We start from the raw sequence: 20,926 nt of genomic DNA on the forward strand, positions 1-20,926 counted from the left end.
CCAAGGTGGTTTCCCTGGGCTCTGGCCAACTGCTTTCCCCTTGGCCTGGCAGGAACAAGCCCTCCAGCTGTGGCCAGGCTGGGTGCTCAGGTGTCCTCCAGCACTCTGGGGATGGGCAGGGGACTGTTCTGCAGCCCAGCCAAGACTAGAAGACATTGCCAACACTTTTCCTGCAGCCCATGACCTCGGAGTCCTGCTTTGTCCCTGGAGCTCCAAAGCCCTGCTTGGGCCCTGGGACAAGCAGATACAAGTTGGGAGCTCTCTGCCTTCCCTGCCAGCCCCAGTTGTTGTCAGTTCAGTACTAAGAACCTCCACTGCCCCCACAACAGTGTGTCCAGTGCTGGCTCCCCAGCTCAGGAGAGCCAGGGACCTACTGCAGAGAGTCCCAGGGAGGCTCCAAAGATGCTGGAGGGGGCCTGGAGCAGCTCTCTGAGGAGGAAAGGCTGAGAGCCCTGGGGCTGAGAGCCTGGAGAAGAGCAGCCCCAGAGGATCTGATCAATGCTCAGCAAGAGATACAAGGTTGGGGGCAAGAGGATGGGGCAAGAGGATGGTGCTGGGCTCTGAGTAGTGGTGTCCAGTGACAGGACAAGGGCCTGCTGAAGCCTGGAGCTTCCATCTGAGCTGGAGGAGAAACTTCCTTGATGGGAAGGTGCTGGATTGGCACCTCAGAGGTGAAGCCTGCCTGGCAGCCAGCCCCTGCTCCAAGAGCCTCCCCCTTCAGGCAAGCAGAGGCCACTCCTCTGTCCCCCCAAGCACAGCTGCTCTGCTGCTGCCAAAGCACAGGTGTCCTCTTGCCCCCCAGCCTTTAGCTCTGGCTGAGTGTTGAGCAGATCCCCTCTGGGGCTGCCCTGCCCCAGGCTCCACAGCCCCAGGGCTCTCAGCCCCTGCTCTCACCTTGCCTCTTTAGAGACAAAGCCCCAGCTCCCAGGGCTGCTGCAGGGACAGGTTGAGGGCTCAGGCAGTTCCTGATTGCAAGCTGCCTGGTAGCTTCTTTTTGTTCCACCTTCACCTGCCCTGGAGTGGTGCCAGGGATGGGGCATCTGCCCCCTCCTCAGGCAGCCTGGGCCAGTGGCTCACTGTTCTCAGCACCACAAATGTCTTCCTTCCATCTGCTCTGACTCTCTCTCTTTGAGTTCTGCTGCTGGGGCAGAGCCCTTGCTGAGCTCAGAGCAGCAGAGCCCAGGGGGGAGCTGCTGGGGCAGTCTCCCCTGCCTGCCCCTGCAGTCCCTGCTCACAGGGCTGTTCTGTTCCAGGTGCAGCCTCCCAGCCCAGGCAGTGCAGGAGGAGGGAGCCTGCTGGCAGCCTCGGGCCTCTGCAGGGAGCAGCTCCAGGGCTGGGGGTGTGGAGGAGCCAGCCCAGGCCCTGGGAGCAGCTGGGGATCCTGCCCAGGAGCCAGCAGATGCCAAGGACTCCCTGGAGGCAGAGGTAGATTTTCTGGGACACCTGCTGCTCCTCCTGCCTCCCAGTTTGCCAGCAGAGCCCTGCTGCTGCCACCCTCCCTTCTCACAGCCCTGCAGCCACTGCCCTGAGAGCAGGAGGGGCAGCAGCTGGCAGCTGGACACAGGGCTCCTGCCTTTGGGCTGCTCTGCAGGGTGGAATGAGGCTTGCTGCTGGGAAGGCTTTGAGCTTCCTTCTGTGCCAAGCCAAGCCCTCAGCCCCATGGGCCAGCTGCTCAGCCCCACTCCTTTGCCCCTCCCAGCCTCAGCCAAGGGCTGGGATTGCAGAGCCAGCCAGGGAGCTGGCAGGGGGCAGGAGGGGCACTGACACAGAAGACTCAGCCCTGCCTGGTGCTTCATCTCTCAGGGAGATGGAGCTCTGCTTAGGCCCAAGGATGTCCCAGCACCATTCCTGCAGAGCCTGCTGGTGGCCAGGCCCCAGCACCAAGCACTGCAGCTGCCTGAAGCAGCAGAGCCTCTGGAGCTGGAGGAGCAATCCCAGAAGCCTCTCTCAGAAACAGGCCTCAGAAGGCCAGAGCCAAGGCTCCTCTGGCAAGGTGGCACCTCTGAGGTTACAGATGAGCTCCCAACTGCTGCCAGGCAGGAAAGCATCTCAGCTGCCTTCTTCAGGAAGGTGTCCTGGGAATAATGGCCTGGGGGAGATCCTCAGCTCTCCAGCAGCCATGAGTGCACAGGATGAAACCAAAGCACCACTGGAGAGCTGGGCCAAGCACTCCCTCAGTTGTCCTTTGCCTGTTTGGGAGTCTGACTGGCAGCTCTGTTCCTGGTTTGCTCCTGGAGACCCTAAGCTGTCCAGGCAGGAGGCTCTCAACATGTTCTTTGGGCAGGAGGGAGCAGAGCTGGACTGGCAGAAGGGTGCAAAATGCCCCCTCAAAGTTTCTGCCAGGCCTCTCAGCTTGCTCCTGCAGGCTTGGGTGTAGGAAGTGAAGCTGGAGCCCAGGCCTCATCTGTGGCTGGGCTTGGAGCCACACTCAGCAGATGCCATGGGCACAGCCAGACTTGATTTGCTCCCAGCTCCCATCTCAGCTGCCCCTGGCTTGATGAGGTGCTGGAGCCTGCAGCAGAGTGCTCTCCCCCAGAGCAGCCACTTGCTCACTGCAGCCCTTGGGGCTTGCTTTGCAGCTGCTGCTGCTGTCCAGTGCTGTGGAGCTGGGAGGTGCTGTGGAAGCTCTCCCTTTGCCCCAGGCCAGGGCTGCTCTCCTGCCTCCCTCTCCCTGCTCAGCCTCTCCACCTCTCCTCCCTCCCCAGGTGTTCGATGTGCTGCCGCTGCATGGGCTGCTGCAGCCGGGCCAGAGCCAGCAGGTCACCTTCAGCTTCTTTGGCCACCCTAACACTGTGGCCTGTGCCAGGGCTCTCTGCAGGGTGCAGGGAGGCCCCAGCTACGAGCTCAGGCTGCGTGGGGAGGCCTCACTCATCAGCTACCTCCTGGACACCACGGAGCTGGACGTGGGGCTGCAGGTAGCGCAGGCTTCTCCTTGCCTGCAGCCCTGGCTGCTGGGGGCTGCCTGCCTGGGGCTAGGGCCAGCTGCTGTGCTGGCTCCAGGGCTTGGCAGCACCACCTTGGAGTGCTGCCTCCTGCTGCCAAGCTCCACCCCCACCTCAGCTGGGAAGTCCTCCTCTCCAAGGCACCTGGAGGTGCCTCCTGGGGTGGGCAGGAGGCCAGCGCTGCCCTCCAGAGGGCTGTGTTCTCCAGACAGCAGCTGCTGAGCTGCTGCTCAAGCCTGAGCTGCAGGAAGAGGCTGCTGTAATGCTCTTGGCTCATCAGCAACAGAAAGCCAAGAGGAAGCCCTCTTGGGCTTGCCAGTCCCCATCCTGGGGGGAATGTCCCAGAGTCAGCCCCACTGCCCTTTTCAGTTCCCCCCCAGCTGTTTCCAGCTGTTGGCCCTGTGCTTGGTGCTCTGTCTGCCCTGTGTCCCTGCCAGCTCTGCAGGTGCCTTTGCCTCTGCCATGTGTTGATGCCAGCTGCTTTGCTGCAGCCAAGGCTTTGAGGCCCCCTCCAGGTGCAGAGAGCTCAGCTCCTCTCTGCTTCCATGCCTGATCTCTGGGTGCTTGGTGCTGTGCCTCTGCAGGGTGCCCCAAAGCTCAGCTGCTGTGCAGGGCCAAGAGGTCCCTTGGGGCTGGGGGTGCCCAGGTGAAGCTGGGAGCCAAGTGTCCAGCTCTGCTCTGCTGCTCTGCTGCACTGCCTCCCTTGGCTCCTTCCCCAGTGCCAGCTGCAGGAGATGCCCAGTGCCAGGCCTGTCTCTAACTGCCCACTCCTCTCTCCTCTCTGCAGCTGTGGGACGTGGTCACAGAGGTGGAGCTGACCCTGCAGAACTGTGGGAAGCTGCCCTTCCCCTTCGTGGTGCTGAGCCCTGGCACGGGCACTGCCCGCAGCCCCCTGCCCGCTGTGCCCCTGGTGGTGCCCAGCACGGTGAGGATGGGGGCAGCACAAGGGCCTGACCCTGGCCCTGTGCCAGCCTGCCCTGGCTGGGCTTGGAGGGGAAAACCGGGGAGAAAGAGAAGAGCAGGAGGGAACTGTCCCAGCAGCAGGCAGGGCTGGGAGCTGTCTCTGCTGAGGGGATGCAATCACAGGATCCTTGGGCTTGGAAGAGCCCTTTCAGATCCTCAAGGCCAGCTGGGAGCTCAGCACTGCCAGGCCAGCCCCAAACCCTGGCCCTTGGCACCACATCTCCACAGCTTTTCAGTGTCTCCGGGGCTGGGGACTGCCTGCTGCCCTGGGCAGCCTGGGCCAGGCCTTCACAGCCCTTGTGGGGAAGAAATTGTGCCTGATGCCCAACCTCCCCCTCCCCTGGCACAGCCTGAGAGCATTTGCTCTTGTCCTGGGTCACCTCCTGTGGGAGCAGACAGGAACTGCCCTGCCTGCCCCTGCCAGGGCTGCCCAGGAGACTGCCTGGCTCTTGCCTGGCCATGAAGCTCCTGTGCCAGGAGCTGGAGCAGCCCTTCCCTGCTCCTTCACCCCTCCAGCTCTGCTCCTCTGCAGCAGCTGGGGGGGGCAGTGAGGGGGCCAGGGCTGAGCAGGGCTGGAGCAGTGCAGAGAGGAGTTTGCAGCATCCCAGCAGCCTGCCCTAGCTGCAGCTGTCCCTGCTCACTGCAGGCCTGAAGGAGCTGCTGGCACAGAGGCTGGCTGGAGCTTCTGTAGTGAGTGGTGGTCCCCAGGGGGCAGGAGCTGGTCAGGACCTGAGGGAGCTGCTTGAGAGGGTCCAGCCAAGGGCTCTGAGGGGACTGGAACATCTGTCTGGTGAAGAAAGGCTGAGGGGCTTGGGGCTTTGTAGCCTGGAGAAGACAAGACAGAGGGCAGATCCCCTCAGTGCTTCTGAAGCCTTCAAGGGGACCCAGGGGGCTCTGGCCAAGGCTTTGTCAGTGGTGCCCAGGGAGAGGACAAGGGGCAATGGGCACACACTGCAACAGCCAAGTTCCATCTGACAGCAGGAGGAGCTTCTGTGTGTTGAGGGCAGTGGGGCACTGGGGCAGGCTGCCCAGAGAGGCTGTGGAGTCTCCTCTGGAGCCATTCCAAAGCCTCCTGGCTGCACTCCTGTGCAAGCTGCTCTAGGTGACCCTGCTCTGACAGGGGGGTTGGACTGGATGATCTCCAGAGGTCCCTTCCAAGCCCTGTGATTCTGTGACCTTGAAAGGTCCCTTCCCAGCCAAAGCCTTCCAGGATTCTGTGACCTCAGCTCCTGAGCCTTGGGTGGATGTCTCTGGGCTGGAGCAGCATTCCTCTCTCAGGCCCTTGGTGCCATGGGCAAAGGAAGCCAAATGGCTTCCATCTTTCCTCCTGCCTGCCTCCTGCAAGAGGTGCCAGGCTCATGCCCTCTTCCTGCCAGCTTCTGAAGGCACAGCTCTGCTTGGTGCTGCTGTGGCAGCGTGGATGGTGCTGGCAGTGGGGCTGGGCTGGCTCTGGCTGTGTCCTGTGCTGGAGTGGGGGCTCAGGGGGCAGGTCCTGGCCCGCTCCTCAGCTCCTCCCTGCAGCCTGAAGGGGAGCAGGGACCTGCAAGTGCAGCCCTGTGTGCAGTGGGCAGCTGAGGAAGGCTGCAGATGTGTCCTGTCACCCAGAGCCAGGTGCCTCTGGATCTGCTTCCTTTTGCTCTGGCCTGGGACAGCTCTTCTGGAAGCCAGAGACACTTCTGGAAGCCCCAGTGACACTTTCTGTTCTAGATCTTGTCCTAGGCTCTGCTGCTGTGTGGCCAGAGATGTGTTTGCAGCTCACAGAATCACAGGATTGTCAGGCTTGGGAGGGAGCTCAAGGCTCAGCCAGTTCCAACCCCCCTGCCATGGGCAGGGACACCTCACACCACAGCAGGTTGCTCACAGCCACCTCCAGCCTGGCTGCAAACACCTCCAGGCAGGAGGCTGCCACCACCTCCCTGGGCAGCCTGTGCCAGGCTCTCACCACCCTCCTGGGGAAGAACTTCTTCCTAACACCCAACCTGAATCTCCCCCTGTCTAGTTTTGCTCCACCCCCCCAGTCCTGTCCCTCCCTGACACCCTCCAAAGTCCCTCCCCAGCTTTCTTGGAGCTGCCTGCAGAGACCTGAAGGCCACCAGAAGGTCTCCTGGGAGCCTTCTCCTCTCCAGCCTGCACAAGCCCAACTCTCTCAGTCTGTCCTCAGAGCAGAGCAGCTCCAGCCCTCTGCTCCTCCTTGTGGCCTTTCTCTGGAGCTCAGCATGAGCCAGGGCAGGCTCCTGCACCCTGAGTTGAACTGCACAGGCAGGAGGTTTGGTGGGAGTCCCAGGTGGGGCTCAGAGCCCTGGACACCCACCTGCACTCCCAGGATCCCAGGAGGGGGGGTGGTTTGCAAGGGGCCTCTGGGGGTCATCCAGCCCAACCTCCTCCTTCCAGCAGGGCACCCCCAGCAGCGTGCCCAGGGGGGTTGGAATCTCTCCATAGGAGACTCCACAACTTCTCTGGGCAGCCTGCTCCAGGCCTCCAGCACCCTCACAGCAGAGAATTTTCTCCTCCTGGTCAGCTGGAACTCCCTGGGTTCCAGCTGATGCCCCTTGCCTCTTGTCCTGTCAGTGGGCACCACTGACAAGAGTCCAGCCCCATCCTCTTGTCCCCCACAAGCCCTTTAGCTCTTGCTGAGCTTTGAGCAGAGGCCCTCTCTGGGGCTGCTCTTCTCCAGGCTCAACAGCCCCAGGAGTCTCAGCCTCTGAGCCTCACAAAGATGCTGCAGGCCCTCAGCATGTGTGTAGTCTCCCTTGGACTCTTTCCAGTAGGTCCCTGTCCCTTTTGAGCTGAGGAGCCTAGTGGCCACCACTGAGGTGCTGTGACAGGAGCTGCTGGCCCTGCAGAGGGCAGGGGCACTTCCCTTGCCTTGCCCAGCACTGCTGCTGGAGCTTTGCTTGGTCAGGCCTGGCTCCTGCTGGCTGAAGGCAAAGCCTGGGAGCAGCAGAGCTGTGCTGGTGCTGAGCAAAGGCCAGGCTGTGCTGAGGGAAGGCCTCCTCCTGCTCTGGAGGGATTCCAGCTCCCCCTGGCCATGCTGCTCTTGGGCAAGCTGCTGGGGGTGCCCTGCTTTAGCAGGGCAGTTGGAGTGATGACCTCCAGAGGTCCTTTCCAGCTCTCCCCACGCTGGCACTCTGGAGGGGACCTGGCAGCCTGGGGCAGGAGACAAGCTCTTGGAAAGCAGACAGCTAGAAGGTGCTGCTGTCTGCTGTCTTCTAGAGGAGAACCTGGCTGAGCATCACCCCCTCCATCAAAGCCTCTTTGGTGCATTCCCTCCCTGCAGGGTAGCCTTGGAGCCGGCCAGCAGCAGGTGCTGAAAGTCTCTTACCTGCCAGAAGCGCCTGGGGCCTTCTGCAAGGCTTTCCAGCTCCAAGTGGGTCACCTGGAGCCGCAAGAAGTCTGCCTGAAAGGAGAGGGAAGCTTTCCCAGGCTCTGCCTGCACCTGCCCAGGAACATCCAAGGTGAGCACTGCCTGGCTGCTCCTCAGGATGCTCCCCTGGGCTTTCCCCCAGGGCCTACCCCCAAGGCTGTCAGAGCAGCACTGGTGGCTTCCCCAGGCTCTGCAAGTCCCTGTGGGCTCTGTCCCAGGAGCCACCCTGCAGAGCTGGGTTTGCACCAGCTGGCTGGGGCTGAGCTGCTCCTCTGGGGGAGGAAGCTGGGCAGGGCTGAAGCTCAGCATGCAGGCAGGAGGAGCAGCTCCCACTGCCCAGAGCTGCTGGAAGAGTGTTTCTGGGAGAGGTGGTGTGGGGAGGGGGCTGCCCAGCTCAGATGCCCACACTGCACTCTGGGGGGTTTCTGCCTTCAGGAAATGAGAAATATGAGAAGGCCTTCAGGAAGGTGAAAGAAAAGATGGCCAAGGACAGTGAGAGAGATGGAGAAGTTGTCCTGGGGGAGGCTGCAGCCACAGAACCAACCCCAGATGACTTGGCTGCCACGGTGAGAACAGCTGCTGCCCTGTGTGGCAGGAGCCAGCCTCTCCCCCTTGTGTCACTGCATCCCCTTGTACCCCACAACAGGCTTCTTGGGGCCCTGCTAGCAGGTGGGACCTCCCTGCCCACACTCAGCCATGACTCTCATCAGCTGAGTGCTGCCCCAGGGGCTGTCCAGCCCTGGAGGTTGTCCCTGCTGGAGCTGGAGGAGCTTCCTGGCAGCTGGCTGAGATCCTGCAGGCCATGCTCATGGGGGTGAATTGATGGGGCCCCATCCCTGGGCTGTTTGTTCCTCCCAGGCCAAGCCCTGCCAGGTTTGCAGAGCTTGAGAGCAGCAGCCTGGGCTGGCCCTGGGACTGTGCTCAGCTCTCATCTGCAAGAGGCAGCAGCTCTCTCCTGGTCTCCTGCTCCAGAGGGCTTTTGTCCAGCTTGCTTCGGCACTCCCTGTGGGCAGGCAAATCCCTGGAGCTCTGAGAAGTTCCTGGCTTGTCCATCTGTGGCTGGCATAGCTTTGAAGGCAGTGTCTGGGCAGGTGAGGGTGCTGGAGCTGGTAGCTCTGGAGAGAAGGTGCTGCCCAAGAGAGCTGGAGGTGTCCCAGGCACTGAGCAGTGAGACAAGAGGACTCCATCACCCCCTCGAGAAGAGCAGGATGGGATCCTCTTTCAGAGCCAAGCCCATGCCCTGGGAAGGACCTTGGCTAAGCAGCCCCTGTCTTTCCCTGCCTCAGCTGGACACTGGGCTGCAGATGCAGCTGGAGGACATCCTGCTCAAGGAGCACATCCTGGAGCAGCAGGAAGCTGTGGCCTGCAGTGCCCCAGAGGAAGCTGCCTTTAGGCTGCAGGCTCGCCGCAGGCTTCTCAAGTGAGTAGAGACCTCCACAGCCACCTGCAGGTGCTCTGGGGGTGACAGCCAGCAGTGCAGCCCTGCTGCTGAGAGCTGCTGGGCTCTGCAGAGCTGGGCACAGCTGTGGGCAGCACAAAGGCTTTGCTCCTGAGAGCTGTGCCGTGCTGCCTGGGAGCAGCTGAGTGTCCTCACTTCCCTGAGCTTTGGGGGTGCTCAGCTGCCCACAGATGCTGGGCTCTCTTCATGGAGCCAGTGCAGAGCATCAGGCCCTTCCAGACAGCACAGACAGCATTCCTGCTGAGCAGCTCTGAAAGAAGCAGCTCAGAACTGGCCTCCTTTTTTTCCCACCAGACCACACTTGGCCCCAGAGCAGCTTGGCAAAGTCTCAGCTGGGGGCTTGGCTGCTGGGGGGACTGCAGGGCTCTCCTAGGTCGCTTGGTCCTTCCTTCTGCTGCTTCATGCTGAGGAGCAGCTGCAGCAGGCTCCAGCCCAGGCAGAAGATGCTCTGCAGAACAGTGGGATGGCTCTGGACAGGACCTGCCCATGGGTCTTGCAGGTGTTGGTGGCTGTGGTCCCTGGGGCTCTGGGGACAGAGCTGGGTGAAGGTTTCCTGGGGCTCAAATCTGACAAGGCCCTGAAGCAGTTCCAGGCTTGGGCTGCAGGCCAGGCTCAGCAGTTGCACTGAGAGCAGTGGAGCTGCAGGGGGCTTCTCTGCAGTGGCACAGGAGCTGTGGGCAGTGTCCCTTGGGAACCAGCTGTGTTTGAAGGTGCCCCTGGGAGCTGCTGGAACCTGGGCCCTGCCTCCCCTGGCACCGGCCAGAGTCTTGTCCCCGGCTGCTCAGGTGTTGGGTGTCAGCAGCTTGAGCTGAGTTTTCCCAGTGGATTTGCACCTCCCATCCTGTGGCAACGTGGCCAGGCTGTGGGTTCAGGAGTGCCCTCCCTCCTCCCTGCAGAGCTGAGCTGCCTGAGCACATCCTGGACTTTGGCTGCGTGGCTCTGGGTGGCATCCACAGGCGCAGCGTGAAGGTCACCAACCCGGGGCACTTCCCTGTGTCCTTCCAAGTCTGTGGGCAGCTCCTGCGTGGCACAGGTAGGCAGTGCTGGGGACCCTTCCTGTGGCCTGCCTGGGACAGCTCAGCCTGAGCCCCTGGCCATGGGGAGTTCTCTTGGAGCACTTGTTTGTAAAGCTTTGTCCTCCTTGGGACCTGCTGCTTTAGAGCCTGAGCTCTCCTGGCCAGCAGTGCCCAGAGGCCTGGCCTGCCTGTGGCTGCCCTAAGTCTGCCCTGCAGGGGCTGGGTGGGTGAGCACCTTGGGCACCTCTCAGCACCTTCTGCACTTGGCTGCCAGCAGCAGCAGCTGAGCTTCTCTGTGCACTCTCTGGCCTTGTGTTGCAAGGAGCTGGAGCCTTGGTGGTGCTGAGCTGCTTGGTGTGAGGCTCACGAGGTCCTGGGGCTTGTGTTCAGCCTCCCCTGGGGGTATCCCAACAGCTTCTGGCATCAGCCCTGAGGCAAGGCTGCAGCACCACCAATCGCTGCCTTGCTGTGCAGAAAGGGTGCTCAGAGGTCTCCTCCCAGCTGCTTGTAGGGAGCACCATGGCATGGGAGTTCTTTGAAGAGCTCTGAGTGTCCTTCCCTGCACTTGCTGGAGCTCCTCAGCTGCAATGTTTTCCTTTCCCCTGTGGCTCCTGGGCTCTGGCTGTGCAAAGCTTTTGCCAAGGGAGAAGGAGCAGCAGCTTTTCTGGAGGTGCAAAAGATCCTTCCCAGAGCTGCTAGCCAGGACACTTAAGGTGCTTGTGAGCCATCTCATGTCCCCTGTGCCTCAGCTGCTTCCTTTCCATCTGTTGAAGGCTTCAGCGTGGACCTGGGGCTCGTGAAGCAGCTGCCCTGCTCCCAGAGCAGAACCTTCACTGTGTGCTTGGAGCCCCAAAGTGCCACCCTGCCGCAGGGCGAGGTGGAGGCACTGCTGCCCATCAAGGTGCCCTCTGCTTCCCCCCCTCCCTGTGCCCACACTGCCTTTTGGGGCAGCTGGCAGGCTGGGATCTCACCTGGATGCTCTGTCCCTCACTAGGTTGCAGGAGGACCCACATGTCGTGTCCTCCTCCGTGCCAAGGTGGCTGTGCCCTCCCTCAGCCTCTCCAGGGCCAGGCTGGAGTTCTCTGCTGTCCAGTGTGGGCAGTGCCAGGAAGAGACCATCCGGCTCTACAATCAGCTCCCACTGCCCTGTCAGTGGTTCCTCAGCAGGGAGGAGCCTGCTCAGAAGGTAAAGCACAGACAGGGTGTGACTTGGAGCCTCTTGGCTGCCTTTCTTTCTCCTCTCTTGTCCTCTCTGCTCCTCTGGCTGCTCGAACGCTTGGGCTCCAGCTGGGCTGAGGAGGCTTTGGAGGGTGCAGAGCAAAGCTGCAGCCCCTGGGCCTGTTCACCAGCTGGTGCTTCACTTTCTGCCATCTTCACCCCTTGCTCCTCTTCTGAGGAGCACCCTCCCCAGCTGCCTCTCCTGCCTCCACATTTTGCCACCAGTTCTAGGCCAGTGCTGGCCACATCTGGTTTGGATGTGTGCTCCTACCCCACGAGTGCCAGCACTGCAGGCAGCCAGCTGTGTCCTGCCAGAGCAAGGAGACCTCACCCCCCTGGTTTTGTGCTCAGGTGGACAAAGCTTTGCCAGCCAGCAGGCGTCAGAAGCTGCTGCAGGAGCTGAAGGCCAAGGCCTCTGTCTTTGAGGTGCTTCCCTCAGCTGGAGTCCTGGACCCTGGGCAGTGGTGCAACCTGCAAGTTAGATTTTCCCCCGTGGAAGAGGTGAGCTGGGTGGATGTCAGCCCCAGGAGGTCTGGCAGGGCAGTGTGGGAAGGAGAGCCCAGGCAGGGAGCAGGAACTGAGCTCTTCCTCGACATGCAGCTTTCTGCAAGCTCAGCTTCCCCTGCTGGAGCCTCTGCAGAGGGGGCTTGGAGAGCCAAACACTGAGCAGAGGACACTCCCCTCCCTCCTGTCTGCCTCCTCTGCCCCTCTTCTTTGGCTGCTCTTTGCCCAACACAGCAGTGCCAGGGCACTGGGCAGGATAACCCTGTGGATCTTTCTGCTAAGCACTGCACTGTCCCAGGGAGGGCTCCAGGGATGGGCATCTCCCACCTCTTTGGGCAGCCTGGGCCAGAGGCTCAGCATTCAGCTTCCAAAACATCTCCTTTCCTTGGGGTCTGCATCTCCCTTTTTCAGTTCCAAACCATCCCTCCTTGTCCTCTTTTCTGTTCTCCATTCCCCTCAGAGGTGCTGCTACCATCCCTGGCCTTGGGGCATGGGGTGAATTTGAGGCCCTGCCACCTGGCACTTCATGGAGGAGCTTCTGCACTTTTCTCTTTTCAGAAGCCCTACCTGAGCCACCTGAAGATCAACATTTGCCAGAGCAGCCAGCACCTCCAGCTGCTGGTCTCGGGCAGTGGGCTGGAGCCACGCCTGGAGTTCCAGCCTGAAGTGCTGGAGCTGGGGCCAGTGCTGCCATCCAGCCCCGGGGAACAGGGCACAGTGGTGGTGAAGAACCCTTGTGAGTTCCCCATCGAGTTTTACTCCTTGGAGTTTGACCAGCAGTACCTTGCTGAGGAGCAGGTAAGAGACAAAGTCTGGTCCCCAAGGCCACGTTCCTGGAGCTTCAGGGCACTGCAGCATTCCCAGCCTCGTGCCAGGGAGCTGGAGACAGAAGCCAGGGCAAAGCCTGGTGGTGTTGCAGGGTTAGCTCCTCTGCTGGCAGGCTGTGGAGGGGCTTGGCTAGTCCCTGGTGTTGGGAGGGAGGCCCGAGGGAGAAGATGGCTTGGCTGGGGAGCTGCTCCTGTGCTGGAGCTCCTGTGCTGGAGCTCCAGCAGTGCCTCCCACGAGTGGTTTCCCTTTCCCATGCACAGATCCTGCGGCAGCTGCAAGACTACGACTGCCGCAGGACCTTGCTGCTGCCTCCACGTGCCCCAGGGGAGCAGCTGCCTCCAGAGCTGCTAGAGGGCTGTCAGGGCCAGAAGAGGCTGCAGGATGAGCAGGCCAGGTCCAGTCCTCAAGACCCAACAGCCCAGGACAAGGCTGAAGGTTTGACGTTGGTTGTCTCGAGTGGAGGCTCAGCAGGGAGCCCAGCCCCCTTCCCCTGAGCTCTCCTCACTCCCTAGCTTGGTGGAGCAGGTCCAGGGTGACACTTGTGACAGCCATGAGAGCAAGCAAAGCAAGCTTCTGTCTGCCCTGTCTGGGGAAGAACTCAAAATGTCCCCTTGCAGGAGGGCCAGGGCCAAGGCAGAGGTCTGGGAGTTTTCCTCAGCTTCCCCAAAGGAACATCTTTGCCCCGGGAGCTGCTGGGGTCAGGCTGATGGTGAAGCTGTCCTGGGCAGCTCAGCGCCTTTGCTCTCCTCCCTGGCACTGCAAGCTGAGGTGCTCTGGGTGACCTCCTAAGGGCTGTTCTGGTGAATTCAGAGCCAAGCCACATCTACTGCAGTGACATTTCTAAAGCACCCAGGTGGAGCCTCTCCCTTGGGGCTCTGTCAGATGCCCCTTTCTGCCTGTGCCCTCCTTACTCAGCAGGACCTGGGACCAAGCTCCCATGAGGACCATGTAGACAGTTGATGGAAGGAGATTTCTCTCAGTCCTTTTAGGTGTTGCTGCATGCTCTGCTTTCCTCTTGCTGCCACCCCATTTACTTATGGGCATGTTCAGCGGCATCAAGGGCAGAGCCTGATCTGCACAAGCTGAAAGGAAGTCCATGGATGTGACATTGGTTTGAGCAGAGTCTCCTCTGCCAGGATCTGAGGGGCTGGAGGGGATGGTGAGGATCACAGGTAGGCAGGAGGCTGACTCCTCTACCCATTTCTGCACAGCTGAGCATCAGCCAAGCTCCACCAGCATCAAGGAGGCCACAGAAGAACTGGAGGCCAGCCCAGTCCGTAGGGCCCTCGCCCGGTACCTCAGCGTCGCTGAAGGAGCCCCACAGCGCAAAGGGATCGTGCTCATCATCCATGGGGCACCCTTGGCAGGTACCTGAGCTGGAGCTCTTGGCTGTGAGGAGGGGGGAAGCAGGAGAGGCATGTCCTGGTGGAGCACGGTGCTGGGTTGAGCAGTTGAAGCGCTGCAGGGGGAGGCACAGCTCTGCTGGGGTGGTCCCAGGCCCTCAGCAGCTGGTGCCAGTGGTGTGGCTCATCTGGTGTCCATGCAGCTGGGCTCTGGTTCCCCCCAGGAGGGTGACCATGTGCCCCTTGCTGCATGGCAGCACGGTGCCTGGTGTCCCTGTTGCCTGTGGAGCAGTGCCGAGCCCGGCCCGAGCCCTAAACTGTGCCCAGCTGCTGCCTGAGGCAACGCCAAGCGGCACAGGCCAGGGGATGGTCTGAGTGGTGGTGGCACAGGGCTCAGAGCAGCGCCCCAGGCCCAGGCTTGAAGTGGCTCCCTAAGGGAGGGATGAAGTCCTCCTCTGTTTGGGGAGCTCGCAGAGCCTGTCCCCGGCAAGCCCTGCGGCCGCAGGGGTCCCCAAGCAGCCTCCCTCTCTCTGCAGGCAAGACGTCGGCAGCGGCCGCCCTGGCCAAGCACTACGGCGCCGCCTGCCTGTCCCTGGACGCTGTGGTGAGCGAGGCCGTGGCGGCCGGGAGCAGCGCGGCAGGGCGGCGAGCCCGGGAGCTGTGCAGCGCCGCCGGCAGCCAGCAGAGCCTCCAGCAGGCACAGGATGGCCGTAAGGAGACAGGCTGGGCCCGGAGCAGCGCTGCTGCAGCCCCCGGGGCTTCCTGCTTCTGCTGGCTCCAGAGCAGTGGCACAGCCCCGGGGGCTCTTGAGGAGCAGGGGTGCAGCACAGAGCAGGGCAGAGCCCTTGCAGAGAGCAGTCCTGGGGACTCAGACGCCAGCCGAAGGGCTCATGCAAGGGCACTCTGCCTGCCCTGCCCTGCCCTTCTCTGCACAGCTTCCTTTGCTAGGGGTGGGGAAGCCCCCAGCATCTTTCTCAGAGCTTTTCCCTTGCCTGCGTGCAATCTCCACCCTGTCCCTCATGGCCATCAGGCAGAACTTCTGCCTGCTTTCAGCAGGCACAGCCCTCTGAAGTGGCTCCTTAGGCATGAGGTGACTGACTTTGTGGCTTCACAAGGCCAAGAGGAAGGGCAGGAGCTCCCAGAGGAGTCTGAGATGAGAGCCATGCTGTAGCTGAGCTCTTTTCTCCCGCGGTTTCCCTGGGGGTGCTGTCAGCTCCTGCAGCTCCTGCACACTGAGTTGTTTTCCACCTGAGTCCAAGCTCTTGGCGGAGCCTTTATGGGGCAGTGGGTAGCCCAGGCTCTGCTGGCTGAGGCCACAGCTTGGCTCTGCTTGGGCTACCTTGGCATTGCTCAGCTTTGAACCTGCCTGGGTTGAAAGCTGGTGGAAGGAAGAAGGGTCTGGGTCCCTGGCAGGGTTGTCTCCCGTGGAGATGGACAGTGGAGGTGGGGCAAGGCATCCAAACCTCTCTGGCTTGTAACTGCAGTGCCAGGTTGGTCTGTCCTGCCACAGGAAGAGGAGAGCAGGGAAGGAGCTGCTCCTGGAGAACAGCGAGTGCAGTGTCCCTGCCAGGGTGCCCACTGGGGTGGAAGGTGCTGGTGTGCTCCTCCCAGCAGCCCCCTGAGCCTTCTGGGCCCTCCGCAGGTGTGAGGGCAGCTGCTGCCCTCTGGCGGCGGCGCAGCACCAAGGCCAGGCCCCAGAGCTCTGTGGACAACGGCAGGCAGCAGCCCCTCAGCTCCCGAGGCCAGCCCAGAGCTGCGGCCGGCAAGGGGCAGGCTTCTGCTGAGAGACAGCTTCCGACGGAGTCCTCAGGCTCCCAGGTGAGGCATGGCCTGCCCTGGCTGATGCCAGGGAACTTTCTGTGACCTTTGAGCTGTTTTGGTCGGGATAGGACTCCAAGATGATCAAATCCAGCTGCTGACCCAGCACTGCCAGGTCACCACTACACCGTGTCCCTCAGCACCACATCTTTCTGGCTTTTCAGTCCCTCGGGGATGGGGACACCCCCCTGGCCCTGGGCAGCTGAAGATCAGGCTAGTCCAGGAGGCCTGGTCAGCTGCTTGTCCTTCCTGTGCTGTGTGCTGGTGCCAGCGCTGGGGGCTGCTGCTCCAGGGCTGTGCTCTGCAGGGTTGTCCCCCGGAGCCGCTGGCCTGCGCTTTCCTTTCAGTCCCTTGCTAGGGAGAGAGCTCAGCTCCAAGGCCAGCAGCTGGGATTGCCCAGGGGGTGCCAAGGGGGTTTATGTTGTGGTGATGTTCAGTGTGGTGCTGTTCAACACTGCAGGGCTCCTCCGGCTCTCCTCTCATCTCTGCCCCTCCTGCGCAGCCCTGGCTGAGCCCCAGCGGCAGCACGGTGGCAGAGCTGGGCCCGGTGAGCTGCGTGCTGCCCGAAGAGCTGCTGGTGGCCATCCTCTCTGAAAGGCTGCAGGTGCGTGGCCAGGGGGCAAAGGACACCTTCCTGCTGGAGAGGCACAACTGGGAGAGCAGGAGGAGTCCTGCTGTTGGAGGGGTCCTGGGCTCCTTGGGGGAAGCTGCAGATGCCAGCAGCTGGCAGGGCCGTGGGGACAGCTCAGAGCTTGGCACAGCTGCTTGGTGACCTTTGTCACTGAGTGGCCCAGAGCTGCAGCATGGCACAGCTGATTTTCTCTTGGCCTTTCTTCACAGCTGAGGGACTGCTCCCAGGGAGTGGTGTTTGATGGCCTGCAGAGCCTCTTTGCAGGCAGCACAGTGTCTGCTCTCCTCTGCCTGCTCAAAGCTGTTGGAAACCAACCTCGCATCTATTTTGTCAACCTGCTGCAGGATTTTGCCTCTTGGCAAGCCAGGCAGGCAGCTGCAGAGGAGCAGGAAGGTGAGAATCCTCATCTCCCTGCCTCCCAAGGCTTCTCTCCAGAGCCCTCAGCCCTGTCCACATGTGTCTGGTTCACCAGCAGAGCTGGTGAGAGATAGTTTCAGGAAGCCTTCGACTTCCTGCCTTGGTGCAGCTCACTGTTGCTTAGAACACAGCAGAGCTGAGGCTGGGAGACTTCTCTCAGTCTCCAGCACTGAAGCTTGGGCCCAGGTGCAAGCTGCTGGGGCTCAATGTCTGAGCAGCAGCCGGCTATGCACCATGCCTTTGTGCCAGACTGGTGCTGGTTTGGGGGTTCTTTGGAGCTGGGAGCAGGGCTGTGAGCTCCCTGCTGGCTCCTGGCAGGGCTGGGCCAGAGCTGTGGCTCCTCGCAGCTCCCCCAGCACAGCTCTGCTCTGTCTCTCCTCTGGTGCCTGCTGAAGGCCGGCAGCGGGAAGAAGCGGCCAGGAGGGAGGAAGCAGAGCTCTGGGAGCTGGGGGAGGAGGAGTTTGATGCCCTCACGGAAGAGCAGAAAGCTCAGCTGGAGAGCAGGATCCGACAGCTCCAGAGGGAGAGGAGGCAGAGGTCTGTAAGCCTTCTGTGGGGAGCTGCCCAGCACAGTGTCCCTGCAAGGTGTCCCTGCTCTGGGGCCCTTGGTTGGGCTTGGGGAGGTTCCAGAGAAGAGGCCAAAAGTGTCCCTGCCGAGCGGCACAGGGATGCTGCCTTCCCCCTGCCTGGCTGCCAGCAGAGGAGAGACCTTCCTGCAGGGAGCTGAGAACATCTCCTCCTGCTGCTAGTGCTGAGGCCTCGGGCTCAGAGCCTGCTGCAGGCAGCTGGGCTCTGTGCTGGCCTTGCCCTTATGCTTCTGAGGGTCTCTAATTTCATGATGTTAATTCCCATCCCCTTCAGCCCTTCCTCACCTCAGCAGAGGGGCTGTGGTGTGGGTCTGTGTGAGGCACATCTCCCAGGGCAGACAGCACAGGTTTCCCACAGTCCCAGCTGGCTTCCAGCAGGAATCCTGTTTGTTCAGAGCCTGTTTTGCAGGAGGGGAGCTGCTGCAGCCTTTGTTTTCTGACTGCTGTGGCTGTCCTCCATAAGGAGCAGGCCATGCCCATGGAGAAGGGCTGGACAAGCTGAGCAGAGTTGGCATCAGTGAGCATCTTGGGTGGGATCAGCAATAGTGTGGTCAGCAGGAGCAGGGAAGGGATTGTCCCCCTGTCCTGGGCACTGGGGAGGCCATAGCTCCAAGCCTAGATTCAGTTTTGGAAAGACACTGAAGGGCTGGAGTGTGTCCAGAGAAGGGCAATGAAGGTGGGGAAGGCTCTGGAGAACAGGGCTGGTGAGGAGCAGCTTAGGGAGCTGGCATTGCTTAGCCTGGAGAAGAGGAGGCTGAGGGGAGACCTGCTGGCTCTCTACAGCTCCCTGAAAAGAGGTTGGAGCCAGGGGCAGGGTTTGGTCTCTTCTCCCAAGGACCAAGCGATAGGACAAGAGGAAATGGCCTCAAGCTGCATTGGGGAGGTTTAGGTTGGACATGAGGAAGAGTTTCTTCACCACAAAAGGGTTATCAAGGCCTGGCCAGGCTGCTCAGGGCAGTAGTGGAGTCCCCTGGAGAGACTGCCAAACCCCTGTGGGGGTGGTGCTGAGGAGCATGGGTTAGTGGGCAGCTGGCAGTGCTGGGCTCCTGGTTGGACTTGATGATCTGAAAGATTTCTTCCATCCAAAGGGATTCTGTGAGTCTCTGATTCTGAGCACTGGTGCAGGGAGAACTAGGGGTAAGTGCTTGGTCAGCTGCTTTACTCGGGGAAATCAAGAGAGAGCTTCAGGCATCAGTGTGGAGTGATGGTGGAGCAGCCTTTGGCCGGTGCCTGGGGGGACCTTACTGGAGCAGCAGCAGGATTTAGCCCTTCCAACAGCAAAGCCTCACTGGGGCTGGCCTTGCAGACCCCCTCCCCCCTTTCCTCCCTTGGAATGTTCCCAGCCTCCCCAGCTTGAGGGAGATCCCTGGAGAGGTTGTAAGGGCTCTGCATGGGCTCAGGGTCAGTGGCTGAAGTGCAGGAGCCCAGGGCTCTGGTGGGGACTCTCAGAGCTGTTTTCCTTTTGCCTTGCTGCAGGGCGCTGCAGCGGCTGGCTGAAGAGCTTGGGGAGCAGCAGCAGGAGCTGCAGCACTGGAAGGAGGCAGAGGAGCTGAGGAAGTTGAAGCAGAGCAAGAAAGAGCAGAAAAGGCAGCCTCTGGTCAGGGAGGTGGGTGGCTGTGTGAGCAAGAGCCCTGGGGATCTTCCCGCTGAGCTGCAGCCCTGTTGAGAATGCAGCAGCCCCAGGCCGTGCTGGGCAGCCTGCTCCTGGCTGGGGCTGTGCTGGGAAACAACAGCTGGTGCCTGATGGTGCTGCTGCTTCACCAGGGGCTTTGCCACAGCTCTGGGGGTGAGCTGCTCTTTTGGGATCAGGCTGCCTTGGAGTCCTGGCTCCACACAACGCCAGACATGCCCTGGGAAGTCCTGGGTGGCTTTGGTCCAGCATTCCTCCCCACCCTGCTTGTGCCCTGCAGCTCTGAGCCAGGGCCTGCCTGGGAAGTGGGGTCTGCTCCTGCCTGCCTGGCAGGAGAGAGCAGCAGGACCCAGGTGTTTGTGAGCAGCCAGGCTTCCTAAAGAGTCAGGGGTACTCAGCATCCCCAGAAACGAGCCCCAAGGAGTGCTCAGGAGGAAGGAGGGCTCTGGAGTTTCCTGCTGGGCTTGGGGCAGCTCCTATGTTGCTGACTGCTTGTGGGTCTGGCCCTGAGGGCTTTGGTTTCAGTTGAGCTCCCCTGGGTACCAGCTGTGTTCTGGCCTGGGACTTGTAGAGCACCTGGCACAGATGATGCCTGGGCTGCTGTTGTAAAGATCATCAGTGTCCTGCAGCATTTGAGTCCTGCTTTGAAATGCTGATGGCTTTCTCCTGCTCCTCCTGCCCAGAGCATCAACACATCCAGCAGCAGCACCAAGCAGCTGAGTGTCAGTGAGCAGGCAGGCAAGAAGGGCTCTGCCAAGGAGGGCCCAGACTCTGCTGCAGCTGGCAAGGAAGATGAGAAGAAGCAGAGCAAGCTTGCCCCGGCAGACACCTGCTCAGAGCTAGAAGCCCAAGAGCAAGGCCAGGCTGACAGCAAGAACTTGGCCCTGAGCTTTAAGGCCTATGAGGCATCACAGAAAGATGTGGCACGTGTTTTGTCATGCTGGGACAGGGTGCAGGGTGTCCTGCTGTCCCCTTCAAAGCAGGAAGCTCAGCAGCAAGCAGAAGATCAGCAGCAGCATTTATCCAGGCCCAGAAGGCAGAAGGCTAAAAAGAAGGAGCGTCAGGAGAGGCAGGAGAAAGAGCTCCTGGAGAAACTGAAGCCTCCTGAGGCCCCCAAGTTGTCTCAGCTGGAAGGGGGAGGTGCAGCAGGGTCAGCCAGTGGCCAAGAAGTCGGCGTGCCCTGCTTGGACATCGAGGTGCTGAGCTCTGCAGATGTGCTGAGCACCATCCTGGAGAGCAGGAAGCTGCCAGGGGCAGAGCAGGTAGGGCCCCACAATGCTCAGGTGCTGAGCCTGCCCCGTGGGGGCCCTGGGGCCTTGTGTCCCAGCGGGTGCCAAGGGCACAGAGCCTTCTCCAGGCTGCTGCTGCTGTCCCTCAGCAGCCTTGTGCTTTGGCTGGGGGCAGAGGGAGTGCTCTCTGTGCAGGCCTCCTGCCTGTCAGCTGCTCTGCCAGTCTGGGGAGAAAGGGGGTGCCAGGGCAGCCCCTGGGCTTTGCTCCCTTCAGCTGAGTCACTTGGGGCAGAGATTCCTCTGCAGGTGCCACCTGTAGTCCTGGCCCTGCTCTGGAGCCTGCTCCCCACCCTGGGCAGAGCAAGGGCTGTGCTCCACCTCAGTCAATCAGAGCTCCCTAACAGCTCAGTGTCTTTCAGGAGGTGTGAGGATAGAGGCCACAGGAGCATGACCAAGGTTTGCTCTTCTGCTTTAGGTGCTGGATGAGCTGGGCCTGGGTCCCTCAGGGCCCCCCATTCCTCCCCCTGCTGTCTACTCTGTGGTTCACTGCCCAGCCAAGCGGGAGGTGCCTGCAGAAGTCCTCCAGCACTTTGTGCTCCTGCCAGCAGCTGCCACAGGGCCAGAAGAGGAGGAGGCTCCTGAAAGTGTTGTGGATGTCCCCACTGTGCCCATGGTGAAGGTGCCAGGACAGGGACCAGGCTGGATGGGGGCAAAGGGGCAGGTGGGATGGAAAAGGGTGAGAGTGGCAGGGCAGTGAAGATGTGACAGGGCCCAAGCCTGCAGAGATCCCTTCTGGCTGTCCAGAAGAAAGAGCTCTGCTTGAAACACAGGGCCAGTCTGAGAGGAGAGGCAAAGCCTCAGCAGCAAAGCCTGCTCTGCCCCTCAAACCTTCAGCTGGGAGGTGCAAAGATGGAGAGGAGCTGGCACTGAGTGCTGAAAGCCCTATCCTGGGCTGATCCCCAGCAATGTGGGCAGCA

General features: G+C 61.4%; 1 protein-coding gene across 1 annotated transcript in view; it reads left to right on the plus strand.

The window, feature by feature from the left end:
- The window catches only part of LOC137458158 (hydrocephalus-inducing protein homolog), a 65,926-nt gene that overhangs the window by 28,032 nt on the left and 16,968 nt on the right, over positions 1 to 20,926 (plus strand). Inside the window, exons 19-36 of the mRNA XM_068169844.1 lie at positions 7,183 to 7,360; positions 7,705 to 7,835; positions 8,556 to 8,689; positions 9,625 to 9,761; positions 10,518 to 10,645; positions 10,739 to 10,930; positions 11,314 to 11,463; positions 12,025 to 12,264; positions 12,555 to 12,729; positions 13,506 to 13,661; positions 14,174 to 14,347; positions 15,280 to 15,455; positions 15,916 to 16,059; positions 16,296 to 16,479; positions 16,899 to 17,040; positions 18,567 to 18,696; positions 19,404 to 19,982; positions 20,425 to 20,628. Of these exons, the coding sequence (XP_068025945.1) occupies positions 7,183 to 7,360; positions 7,705 to 7,835; positions 8,556 to 8,689; positions 9,625 to 9,761; positions 10,518 to 10,645; positions 10,739 to 10,930; positions 11,314 to 11,463; positions 12,025 to 12,264; positions 12,555 to 12,729; positions 13,506 to 13,661; positions 14,174 to 14,347; positions 15,280 to 15,455; positions 15,916 to 16,059; positions 16,296 to 16,479; positions 16,899 to 17,040; positions 18,567 to 18,696; positions 19,404 to 19,982; positions 20,425 to 20,628 (3,354 nt within the window). The remainder of the gene's footprint in view (positions 1 to 7,182; positions 7,361 to 7,704; positions 7,836 to 8,555; positions 8,690 to 9,624; positions 9,762 to 10,517; positions 10,646 to 10,738; positions 10,931 to 11,313; positions 11,464 to 12,024; positions 12,265 to 12,554; positions 12,730 to 13,505; positions 13,662 to 14,173; positions 14,348 to 15,279; positions 15,456 to 15,915; positions 16,060 to 16,295; positions 16,480 to 16,898; positions 17,041 to 18,566; positions 18,697 to 19,403; positions 19,983 to 20,424; positions 20,629 to 20,926) is intronic.

Source organism: Melanerpes formicivorus, unplaced genomic scaffold (assembly GCF_026170545.1).
Source record: "Melanerpes formicivorus ecotype bairdi unplaced genomic scaffold, bMelFor1.0.p_v2 SCAF_228, whole genome shotgun sequence".
Classification (NCBI taxonomy): domain Eukaryota; kingdom Metazoa; phylum Chordata; class Aves; order Piciformes; family Picidae; genus Melanerpes; species Melanerpes formicivorus.